Consider the following 13,192-nt stretch of genomic DNA (forward strand, 5'->3'; position numbering starts at 1 on the left):
CTTGAAAGGGAAGCAAGATACTTTTAGTGTCCTGTAAAAGTATCTCAATCTGAGGGAAATAGTGGTAGCCAAAAGTGGAGACTTCCATTTCACCTTACAAACACCTTCCTGAACAAACTGATTTTTCTCTGGGATTTTCAGTATATTTCTTTTTGGGTTTTGTAATGTTCTTATTTTTGTTATTTCATGAATCATATCTTAACATTTAGTGTCTGTTGAAGCCTATAGGTGTTTGTTTTTTCAGTTGATATGTCCTCTTATCATTAATATTCATATCTAGAAATTGATGTGGCTAAGTTCCAGGAACATATACACATATATACAATAACAATGTATATTATAGATATAATTACAAGCAGACCAAGTTAAATTTTGGAATCTGTAATTTATTTTCAAATTTCATTATTTTAATCTGCAATTTCTTCTAGAAACCTGAAAGAATTTCTGAATTTTAAACATTTAAATCCATCTTTGAAAGAAGCTATTTTGCTAGATTATTATACTGCGGGTTTTTGGTGGGCTAAAGAAATGAACTTCAGCCTTATACAGCTGTCAGGATTCATGGATCTGTTAAATTTCCTGTTGGAGAACCTCAGTGGTAAGTATAATTAAAAACTGTAAAATAAATATCTGAAGTGGAAGGCAAGAATGTTTTCCAGTCATTTTAATGAAGCAATATTTATTATAAGTAATCGTAAAATTATTTGTTTTCCCCTTGAATGCTGGCATGTTATACTGGTACCTGAAAATAGCTCTTATTGGCAGTTATTAAACTTTTCTTAAAGATAAATGTAGTCTTTTTAGCAGACTATCACTAATCATTTCCTTGTACAGTAAGTAGTACAAAAACACCACGTCCTAAAGAGACCTCATCTTCGCTATGGTAAAATAAATAATAATTACAGTAGAGTAAGAGCAAGGAGCTCCTAAATTCCAATTCCAGCTGTCTCAGTGACTGACTCACTGTAGCCTTGGGCACATTTCTCTGCTGTTTGAGGTATTCAGTACATCCTGTAGCATTACAGCAGGTGAATTACATTTATTTTATCCTTGGAGGTCAACTCTCAGGCAGATTTCTGTATGGCAAATGCTGCACTTCTGGCACAAAATACAGTGGTTAACTAGAAACTGGTGAGAGAAGTAAACTGGCATCACTGCTGAGGATGAAAACTGACAATGAAAGGACTGTAGCTCCTGTGACTATGAAGAAATTTGCAACAAAGCATGTAGCTTGCATCTAGTGGGAACAAAATAACCAGAAAAATTCATAGCAGCATCCTCTAAAACCCGTTTTCTGGAGATCACAATGCTTACTTAACATTCATTTTGAACGTGATTATGTTGAGAAAAGTCCATCCCAGAGGAAGAGTGAAAGGACTCACCAGTTCCGTTCAAAGAGATGAATATTTAACACCAAACTCATAATAGTTATTATACTCTTTTATTGTAATTTAATTCAAGAGCCTTTCTGACTTGGAATTTTGACAGAATATGTACGTGCTTTATGATCATTGGAATTCCAGTTGTCCTTCCTGTCTCCAGTGAGAAAGTATCTTAACATATGCTAACTAGATTAATATAGCAATGGAGAAGAACGGAAACGTATCAGAAATTAGTTTTATGAGACTGTATGTAATACATGTGTACCAGACAAGCTGGTAGCATAACCGATTATTAAAGCTGACTGACATTTTTCAGGAATGTGATCGTAGTTGCATAAAACTTTGCCAGACTTTAACTCTTTAAAGAGAAATTTCCCATAGCAATGTCTGCCTCTGATTAAATTTTATACATAAAATTATGACTAAAACAGTTCAATGGGCTTGCAGACAGAGGGGGGGGGGGGGGGGGAAGTTTTGTTTTTTTTTTTTTTTTTCCTAACAGCTCCAATACCTTTATGCTTTGAAATAAAGACATAATATTTAGCAAGCAAGTGTTGTGAATTTACTTTTTGCTGTCCTGTGAAAATCCATCCAGATTTGACTAAGATACATGATGCTTTTAGGGGAAGAAAATGAGGTTTGTAAATGTTTACAGGAGATTTCTTATATTTTTTCACAGCTAAGTTCCCTGAATAATCCATCTTAGAAAGTACAGCCCAGGGCTGATACGAATTTCCTTGTAATTACTGTTCTCAGCTGGTGCAACTTACAAGACAAAACATTTCAGCTATGAGCAAAATGCTAATGTTTTCTATGTTAATGACCTTTTTTGCTTTTCCCTCCCTACACCGGACCCAAGTGGTCTAAAATGTCAAGCTGATTTGACCATAATAGCAAGAATAGAACGGAGCAGGAAGAATGGATTTAGAGAAGGAGGGTAGTGGAAACTCATTTGAGGCTGGTAAAAAAAGAGGGAAAAAACTAAGGTTTGGAAACTGGAGGTTTTGTTTGACTGGGAGCTGGAGTTACTTACTTACATGATTTGATTCATCTTCTGTACATTGAGGGTAAAGTGCTACCTACCTCAGAAGGACTGTGAGAGCCTTCCTGAGACAGATAGTTGGGGCTGAAACTCAGGTGTACAAAGGAAAGAGAAAATTTGGACTAGCTGATGACAGACCTGGGCCTGGGTGTTGTGACTTATCAGAATCTTGTTACATGGTTTCACTTTGCTACTAACTGATATTTCCAGTTCTGTTAGTCTTCCTCATTTCCAATGGCTTCTACTGGTGAAATTTTCAGGGGGTTGCTTGCTGTAGCATTAAAGGGCAAAAATAGACCAGAATCTTGTAAGTATTTTAACTTGTTTTCTGTACAAAGAGTCAAGAAGCAGATCAGAAGAGACTTAAAACAATAAGGGAAATAAATCGCCACTGGTGGATATTTCCCCATTTCCTACTCTAGATATTTTTAGACTTAAAAAAAAACAGGTAAATTGTATTCAAAACTTTATTTTTTTTTAAACTGCACCATGGTTCTAGTGATGGTGCACACTGTGCACAAATCAAAAAGATAAATCCTTTCTTTTTAAAGGTTCAGCAAAGTAATATATTTCAGATTTTCCTCTTTATAAAGACAGTTAACAAATGGAATTTAAATTTTAATTCAAAGCTGTTTGGCATTAGGTTTTGACTTCCAGGGTAAAATAGTAAAGTCATTATCTATTTTGGGGGAGTGTGCAAAAATGTCTCCAAGTTTGAGGATAAATGCAGAGTATTATGCATATTAATGTTTAATTATGACTGTAAGCACTTAAAAAAATTGTTTACCCATTTTAATATCTGTTCCTGTATTAATGATTTATGTAAGATAAGCCATTAATATGGACACGGTCAGAAGAACAATATTTTACAATACATAAAGTATAATAAATTTATTTTAAAGATAAACATATTAAGGATCTTAAATTTACATACTATTCTACCTGTGGTTATCTCTGCATAAGTAAAGAGGCCAAGCTGTAGTATCTTAAACACCCATTATTGTCATCCTTATATTATGAGGGTGGATTGGTGGTTTTGTGATGGAATTTTAATGCACATTTTATTGACAAGAATAATGGCAACAGACAAAAATGTATGAGTGCTGTTGCTTTTAAGTTTCTGTGTGGCTCATAACTACTTAAACTTCAAGAAGTCTTGTAATTAAAAGGAAAAAAAAAGCACAAAAAACCAAAACCCCACCCTGTCATATTTATATGTAGGTTTTGTTATTTGGGTCTACTTTGCAGACAAACATATGAGCTTAGGAGACAACTTAAAAGAACTTGGAAGAGCAATGGCTGGAACAGGAGAAACTAATACAGAAAGCAGTGGTGACTTGAATTTCTTCAGCATCGAGCAAGCCAAAGCAGTCATTGATTATTTGAATATCAGGTATTTATTTCTACAGGATCTGTTCTTATTTGAATAATTTACAGAGTGTGGAAACGGCTGATAGAGTAAGTTAATATTATTTAATTGGATATGTTAATACTGCACATGCCAACATAAGTGCACACACCACGCTTCAAAACATTAAAAAGAAGAGAGAATATGCAAGTAGAAGTACAGATCTAGCTTCAGATGTCAAAGCCCACTAAATACATTTAGACTGGAAGTTTATCAAATGTGAGATTATGCTGAAAAACTTCCTTCTGGGCTTTTTTTCGGGTGAAAAAAGAAAAGGGGGAGAGTAGTGTATAGAGAATATTCTTGATTTTCTTTTAAAGCATTCTACTTTTACATTCCAGCTGAATAAAATCCTAGGTCTTGTCTATAACTTTATTTTTCTGGCCTTTACAGCTGTAGTGGACTTCTTAAATGTTTTAAAGTTATGTGCTTTACATTATTAAGTTTATGGTCATATAAGAACCATAAAAATGTTGCATTTCAAAATTAGGAAAAGTTCAGTATCTACATGAAAAGATTTTGTGACAGGTCTCAGCTTTTAAACAGTTACAGAAAGAGATACAAACAGCAGTAATTCAATTATGTATCTGAAGAAAAAGAGAAAAAGGATCTGATAGCAGCCAATCATACCTCTCCATGTAAAGTCTTAACTATACAGTAATGTATACAGACCTTTCTCCACTGAAATAACATAGATGAGTATAGCCACTGTCTTAGCTATCTCTGATTCCACTACATGATAGATGGAATGCTTCTCAAGCTGTTGTATCATGCATGAATGTTGGGGATACAGAGATGGCAAATTGGAAAGGTACTATTGTAATTTATGCTCATACACTGTACTACATCTGTAGCCCTTCAGCCAATTTTTTGACCTGAGCAGTGGTTAGAGCGAGGTTTTGTGGCAGATGGGCATAAAAAGGTGAGGTCATGACTGCTAGAAAAACTTTTAACAAGTCAAAAAGGTTCTTTTAGAGTGCTTTCCTGGATGCAGGAAAGTATTTCCTCTTGAAGATGGACAGAAATAGTAGGATGGCTGATAGCCTTCCAGTTTAGGGTACTCTAATTCAGACTGGAGATTTAAACCCATCACAGGCAATTTCTCTTACAGTTGGGCTATGTCTCTTTCTCCTGCTCTCTGATTTTTTCTTTTTTTTATGGAAAATATAAAAAATTTCAGGTTTTTCCTGTATGAAATGAGAACATCTCTTTGAATCTCGAATTTCTGTAGTCAAGGCAGACCAATGTCCTGCCACGCACTAGCCCTAAACTAAAAGGAAAGTTGGCATTTAAGTTGTCTCACTCAGCTTCTTTTACTTCTCCCTTCCTGCCTGAGCCTTTTGTGTATTTATCTGGAACAAATTTTCTTTCCAAATACCATGTCTATAGGTCTTGCGTAAATTATCCGTTCAGAGATACCTTGTCCATGAAGTAATTCCTACACAGTTACAATATTTTAATTCAAGAGATTAGGTGCTCCATCCTACTATCACCAAAGTATTAACTGGGTAGGAATACAATCAAGCCACAAGACTTTTGCAGCAGAATGGTACTTTTTCCACTGAATATGTAAGCTCAAACTGCTCAATTTATTACAAGTATGTGCTGTTGCAAAGTCATGGATTTATACACATACTCTGAAATCTGTTATATGTGTCCAGTTCATACAATCAGTAATTTCAGTAGTTTGAATATTTTTCTTCTAAATAAGAACTGAATCAGCACACTTACGTTGGGTGTACTTTGACCTTTATGAACTCAGAAATAGATTGACTTAGTTTTATTACAATTCAAATTAATGTATTACTTTAATATTTTTCCTTGTTCTTCACTTTTTTTTTTTTGCTTAATTTTAAATGATAGGCCTATAGCTTCTTTCCTACTCAAGGTAGTATGACATATTTTAGTTCAGATCACATTTTTACAGATGAGATATAAACCCAGGGGATAATAATGGAACTGAGGACAAATACTTAACCACATTGGCACAGACTGTGCAGCAACTGTAATGACACCTTCAGGTTTGGTGAAAGGTGACAGTTATCATCTTTTTATGTAGTCTCCTTGGGCAAACACACATCCACATAGCTCTTGACATTTTCTTTCAGGAAACAGTGGAGGTAGGGAAGTATGTCATTGTTAATCACCTTCAGATTCTCATATGACATCTTAAGAGGGGTCTGTTCTTAATCTTACTTGCATGGGTAAAATTTTAATTGAGTAATTGCTAAAGACATTGGTATAGATTTTTTTAATTGTTCACAACAAACAAAAGCATTTATATGATGTCTGATAAAAGAAAGAAAACTACACTGTTGTTTCAAAATAAATTCTGATGTATCATTTACATGACTTGATTTAAAGAGTGTTAAATGGAGGAATTCTTTCCTTGATGCAGGATTAAGGGTGCCAGGTTGAACAGAGTTCTGTTTAAAAATAATGAAATTCAAAATTGCTAAAAGTGCTAACTTGTATTTTGGGGAATATTATAAATTATCTGTACCTGCAACATAGTCCATAAGAAATACGTAACACATTTAGATGGGAAGAACTGATTTTTAGGTGCTGTAAATCTGGCTCATTTCCAAGGCACTTTGAAATGTGAAGTTCTGCCAGTGCAGTTTGAAAGATACATCTTATTTCTTGTGTGTCTGTCACGTTCATTAAAATATTTTTTTTCTATTTCAAATAATCCCTGTTAGAATTTTACCAAATAATAGGTGTGTATGTGAGGAGGCACATGTATTTTCGTAAATTGGTGTGAGTCGTTTCCAGGTTAAGTCCTGAAGTCTGCTTAAACATCATTCTTGTATCTCCACTGAATCATGGCAGGAATTCTTTGGTCAAGTAGTGCAATAAAAATGTACTGCAAATGAAATGGCAAGTATTGTAACAACTTAATTCATTGCCTGCGTTGTTTGGAGTAAGAGAGCTTGTAGTTTACGGTAGCCAAATTTCTTTTGCAAGTTGGTAAAAAAAGTTGTTTTTTAACTAATGGTAATTGAATGACTGAATTAAGTGTAACTGTAGAATAAAACTTTTATATGGCACATAGAACCAAATGTTCAATGAGACTGCAGTAATACTTCTCAACAAATTAGGAAATGTACATATGGGCAAAAATGTCAGTGCCCATTTGGGTAAAAATTGAAAGTTTCACAGACACATTTGACTAACTACTGGAAGATGTACTGTTGTCTTTGAAGAAAGGCAGACCATGCCACCATTTTATTCTCCTAATTCCAAGCTGCTTTCATGGGTTAGAAGAACCACTGATGTACATTAGAAGGCACTTTCAGGGCTGAAATTAAAGCAAATCCTCTCTGGTTTGCAGTATTCCATGGAACCTCTTGTACTGTGGCATGTGGCATCATGTAAACACTGATGATGACCAAGGGAAGGACAACCAGTTAAAATAGTGTGTGTACTGAGCACCGACTCCCACAGCTGGCTTCTGTGTTTTACTTGCCAGCGCCAGGATTTCATTTCAGATACCTGTGCCTCACAACAGCAGCCTCTCACTTTGCATGCAGCTGGCTGGTTGAGCCCTTCTGCCAGCCATATGGGGATGTGAGGCAGCTGGGCAAGAGAAAAGCTTCCATGCTGTAGGGCAGCCAGCCAGGGTGGCACCTGCAGTGGCTGGCTCCCTGTGAGGCTTAGGGAGCACCATGTCTCAAGGAGCAGCCCATGCTGGTTTGTGTGGCCAGGCACTGGTATTGTAACCATGCTTCCACTGCATTAGCATGATATTCTGCTGCTAGTAGGAGTGTCTTTAGCCTTAGCTAGATAATTACATCTGTTGGGTATACTAGTTACTTTCATAGACCCATAGAAAAATTGAGGTTGCAAGGGCCATCTAATTCTGGAGGCCATCTAGTTCAAAGCCTTCCTCATGGCAGGCTTCAGTATTCCAGCTGTGGCCTTGCCAGTGCCAAGCAAAGAGGCACTGCTGTCCCAGTTGATGGCTCTTTTAAGTAAGGAACCTCTGTTCTGTCCTTAGTTGGAAAGCACAGGAACCAGTTACAGCTGTTCCCTTCAAATATTGCTGTGTCTTTCATGGGTACATCAGGCAGAGAGCGATAAACTCTTGTAATCATTCTTCAACCTGGACTTGCTATGAAATCACAGAGCTATGTTTTAAATCATATGTCAAAATGATGTGGAAGAAGCCAGAAGTTCTGTATCGTGATTTTAAGAGAGCAAGTAATTGTAACAGATGGTCTGTGAAACACCAAACCTTTGATTAAACAAATGCAGTATCATTGATCATTAGGAAAGGGAACAGGAAAAAATATTTAAAACATGTGGAAAGGAAAGGTGTATATGTTTTAAGGCAGATAAATATTTTAGGGCATTGACAAATCTACTTACAGTTACTTTTGTTGTAATGCGCAAAACTCCAGCGTGTCAGTCTAGTTCTTTAGTTTTAATTTGAGGAAATACTACGGTGATTTTGCAACATGACCTTGAGAGAATAAATGCTTCCATTCTTTATTGTTTTGGATCAACTTGATCCCCAGACTTGCAGTCCATCCAGGAATCTGAAAGCTGATTTGGCTTTGTTTATTACTTTTTTCAGAGCAGAACTGTCTTGTCAGAGTTCTATTTCATAATTACAGAGCGGATGTATTTTGAAGTATCTTCCTGTATTTTTAATGGCCATATGATAGTAAATGCTGTAAATTAAATATTCTGCTTTTTGTACTTGAGGTTAAACAACCAATTTTTTAAAAAAATTGGAGTATTATCATGCTGGAGAGTAACTCTTAGTTTTAACAGAATTTTTAATATGATTACCTTTCCAAAGATTTACAGGTGTAATAGTACTATATTCTCTTGTTTTCCAGCTTATTTAAACACTATAAACTGTATGAATACCTCTTCCATAGTCCGAGAGAAGAACTTGTGACAAGTAATGAGGTAAGTCATTTATATAGATGGAACTCATTATGCAGAGTTATTTAATGAATGCACTGTAGCATATGTTTTATATTGCTCAAAGCAACTTCATGTCAACGTTACTGTATTGCTAGCGTAAAATGGCTGATTAAAGAATACAAGTTAGATGTTTTGATCCTTATAGTCAGAATTAATTTTGGATTTCAAAAAAGTGTAAATGCATTGCTTGGTTAAGATGTTAGTTGTGTTAAATCAGGAATACTTTTGTGTATGTATTTATAAGTAGATGCATGTAATTTCAATTAGCAACGCATGAGTCTGACTTTCAAAATCAGCAATCAAAACCAGAAAAGGTTGTGTTCCAAGCCTAGTCTGACCACAGTCCTTTTATGTACGCATGTGTATGTAAAGAGTTTCATTTCTCCAGCAGTTAATTATACTGACTGCAAGGAAACAAGCTAGCTAGAAACTCAGCATATTGAAAGTGTTCAATTAATAATAGTGAAATGGTTGACTGTAAACTTTGTTGTGTATTCTAACTTATATGTGAAAAAAAACATAGGAACATGCATTGGTGCAGGATGTGGTCTTCAATCAAATGGACAGATTCAATTAATCAAATAAACCTTTCTTTAGCCTGACTGTGCATTTTGAGGATATATGTTAAAATACATTGAAAAGGATTTACATTTATAATTTATATTAGGGGACAACTGGTTGCTCAGAGAGGCATGGTAGTGGAATTTTTTTGATGGCACTTATATTTTAGTTTATCAGTACACAGTGAAGTTAAAATTAATCCACTGGAAAATTTTCTTCACACTTTCAAGCAGGTGATGTAAATGATGTTTCATTTCATCATCAAATGATAATTTCTTTTTGTGTTATTTCAAATAACAGTATTATAAAAAAGGACTTTCCTTCATATGGATGCAAATATTTGGAAATTATTCTCATCATTTGCAAGATGGATTACGATTCCAACTGTGATGAAATCGGTGACAAAGCTGTCATTACATAAGTAGAGCAGGACTTCAGTTTTACTCCATTAGGGTTATTTTTTTAGATAAGCCAATCAGATCAATGGCTGGTTAGTGCTTCCTAATTGGCAAAATTATTTTTAATAAGGTTTTGATTAAGTGATTTCTTGTGTAAATTTGAGTAATTCATCTTATCAGTTGTAGACTAGCTTAAATGAAATGTGTTTGTGTTTTCTTAAAACCCATTTCTGGGTGGCTGAGATCAGCGTACACTGTCCCAGCCACAGAAGAACGTTTGCTCTGCACAGTCTGTCTGCTGGAGAGAACCACCTCTGCTGAAGGTACCACCTCTACTAGGAATGGCAGAAATGTGTTTCTTTGAATTATTTTGGTGACGATCCATCAAAATAACAAGTGCAATCTACAGTTATAACTGTCATGAAAATCCTCATGACAATTTTTAGCCTTTTGTGGCCTTTTCTTATATATGTGACTGTTCAGTTTTATCCATCTGTTTTGTATTCTGAGTTACATGGCAGAAAGTCTTTAATTTGTCCAGCCACACTGCAGTCCCAAGAAAATCAATAATCATATTCCAGTAGAGTTTATTCTGATAGGGTGATGCATTGTTCTCCAATAAGTAACAGTTTAAGGCATTGAAGCTACACATACAAATTTACAGTATTATTTGCATTTGCTTTATGTGTTAAAACGTGATGGGAGGTGAACCCAACATAGACTTCTTTTGCTACAACTTCATAATATTTAGAAATTCTTATCCATAAAGGAAAGCATTACCTTCTATGTTTGCAGTCCCTTATACTATCATCTGAAATCCTGATGAGTTAATGAGGTTGCTGTGGTTTGGTGGGGTCGGCTATGGCAGGAGCGTACCTGGAATTGCATGCTCTGCAGCGCATCTGCTCAGGGAACAGAACTAGGCAGGAGATCAGCTGGGAAATCTACATGGTGAAAGTAGGTGATAAATCTGTGCTGAAAGGCTGAGTGCTGTCTTGATATGTAGATCAACATCTTGATAAAAAAAAAGAAAAAAGAAAAAAGCCCATGCAGGCACACCATAGTCCTCAGCTGGATGTGATCCTTACTCTAAGCTGAGTGCTGCTGATCTCTAAAAGTTTTCTTTTAGCACCAGCAACCAAAGTCTGTCCTTTTGGAATAGGGGACTGTAAATTGTAATGGTCAGATTTGTCAAAATAACAAAGAACCATGGTTTTCCAAGACCTTAATTACAGTATTATCTCCTTTCGCAAATAAAGGCTTTGAGACAAGTCAGTGAAATAACTTGCTTTAACTGAAATTTGCTTCAAATGAAATGGCTTGCTTTAGCTCAGTGAGTAAATTTGTGCTGTGTGTGCCAAAAGTAGTACCTGCAGAATAAAAGTCAACTAGCCTAATGAGAAGACCTGCTTCTTTAAGAGACGCAGCTTCAACAAATAATAGCAGTACTTTATGTTGTAATGGATACCCTTTTAGAGAAAACCTGGTATGTGTTTTCCAGAGAAATCTTACCGTGATGGACTGTAAACTCATTGGATTTTATTTTTTCTCTAACACAGGCAATTATAACAGTGTTCTCAATCAGGTTTCCTTTTTGATCTTTCACTGCAGTAATTTCCAAATGACCCTGTCATTTCCTGTGTAGAATAAAATCAGACAAGAAAAGGGAAATGACTCAAAACTCAAATTATGCATGCGATATCTGTGGCCATGCCACTTAACAAAATTTAAGTTACTGAAATGTGGCAGGTAATTAGTGGAGCTTCACAGTCTGATTAATATTCTGTGTTTGATGCAGCCAGCATAATAGAACCACCTTTGTAAAATACAGACAGTATTTAAGTCTTTAAAAAAAAGTAACAAACGCCTGTCTAATTTAAATATATTTTTACATTGGCTAAAGCCTTTAAACCAGACTGCCTGAGGTGATCATATTGCCTACGAAAAAAAAAGGTTAAAATTGAAAGACATGAATGCTTGGTTAGATGATAAAACACATATCGCACATCTAACCTACTTTGGCAGTATTTAAAATTTAAAACTTGCCTTTCTAGCTATCAAACCACTTACTTCTCCTTCATTCCAGATCTACAAAGACCTATATATTATGTATGCATGAATACCTGTTAGAAAACAAGATGGTACAAGGAATTGCTGAGAAGTGTTAAGACTGCCAAGTAAATTCGTTGTTTTTTTTTTTTTTTTGTTGTTTTTTTTGGTTGGTTTTGTTGGGGCTTTTTTGTTACTGTTATGAGCAGTTCCCCACATTTAGAATGATTACAGAAGAAGCAGTGCTTTAGCTGTTCTGTGGCTCTGATCCAAAATAAAATGCATGTAGCGCTAATGTACCAGAGTTCTTCAGGAATATTGTTGTTAAAGATACTGTTTTTAACTTTTGCCTGTTCTGGAGGTTTTACTCTCTAGCTGTGATTTAGTACACCTATATTAGCTTGCAGTTTTAAAGAGCAAAAGGAGTACAGACTAAATCTTGATGTGCAGAGATTCAATGAAGCAATTCCTATTAACATGTCACAACTTATAACAAAGTTTTAAATTGTTAATACATGTATTATGTAGAAGACTTTCTTTTTCAGCTTCTATGTTAATTCATTTTTGCTTTGATAGGATGATACATTGCAGCACATCTTGTATTTTTTTCTCACATTTACAAATTGTACTTTATACTGCAGTTCATGTTTTTGCTGCTCTCTGTTGTGTATTTTTGGATGGAATGAGACTAAGGTCTTTTGGGATTATGTCTGCTTTGAAACATTTCCTAATAAAAATAATGTGGTTGGTAAATCTAGTTTTATTCCTAGTTGCTTTAGCCAGCCTGACGGAGTAATCTGCTATTTTATGGCCCAGATGACTAGCTAAGTTTGACTTCTTGAAATAGTAGTGTACAATGTAATTTTCTTTAGAGATGTCATAGTGGGTCAGGTTGCAATAAAAACATCGAAGATTAAGTTTAATGGCAGTGCAGAATCAGTATTATAGCAGTTACTAGATATCATCCTCTGTACTTAGAGTTCCAAAACCGTTTCCATTAATGCCTTCTTTCCATGTACTCCTTACTTTCTGAAACATTAAGCTTTCAGACTATGTCTGGTCTTCATCCAATTGTGGGTTGGTTTGGTTTCTTTTTTTTTTTCTTTTGAAAGTTTGAACAAAATCCCGTCTGTGTTTGAATTTAAGAGGGTTGTTAGGAAGAATATATTATTTGAGGGCTAATAAAGCTTTTTTTTCTGATGGCAAAAGCCCTGAAGTCTGGGACTTGACTTTGATATGTAATCCTCATTAGGTGTTGCATATTTAGATTGGTTAATCAATCATGTTTAAACAAATTTGCTCAATGATTTCTCAAGAACTGCATTTTAAAGATGTATGAAACCAGAATATTTCCATAAGCATATCAGTTCACACTAGAGAGACTCATTCCCCAGCTAATGGAGTGCATGCTCTT

General features: G+C 35.3%; 1 protein-coding gene across 2 annotated transcripts in view; it reads left to right on the forward strand.

The window, feature by feature from the left end:
* The window catches only part of CABCOCO1 (ciliary associated calcium binding coiled-coil 1), a 55,508-nt gene that overhangs the window by 11,210 nt on the left and 31,106 nt on the right, over positions 1 to 13,192 (forward strand). For both annotated transcript variants that reach the window (XM_057421569.1, XM_057421570.1), the window contains exons 3-5: positions 429 to 598; positions 3,673 to 3,817; positions 8,680 to 8,752. In XM_057421569.1, coding sequence (XP_057277552.1) covers positions 429 to 598; positions 3,673 to 3,817; positions 8,680 to 8,752 — 388 coding nt within the window. The remainder of the gene's footprint in view (positions 1 to 428; positions 599 to 3,672; positions 3,818 to 8,679; positions 8,753 to 13,192) is intronic.

Source organism: Pezoporus wallicus, unplaced genomic scaffold, assembly GCF_028554395.1.
Source record: "Pezoporus wallicus isolate ANWC-B61680 ecotype Strahan unplaced genomic scaffold, APGP_CSIRO_Pwel_v1 contig_4816, whole genome shotgun sequence".
NCBI classification, from domain to species: Eukaryota; Metazoa; Chordata; class Aves; order Psittaciformes; family Psittacidae; genus Pezoporus; species Pezoporus wallicus.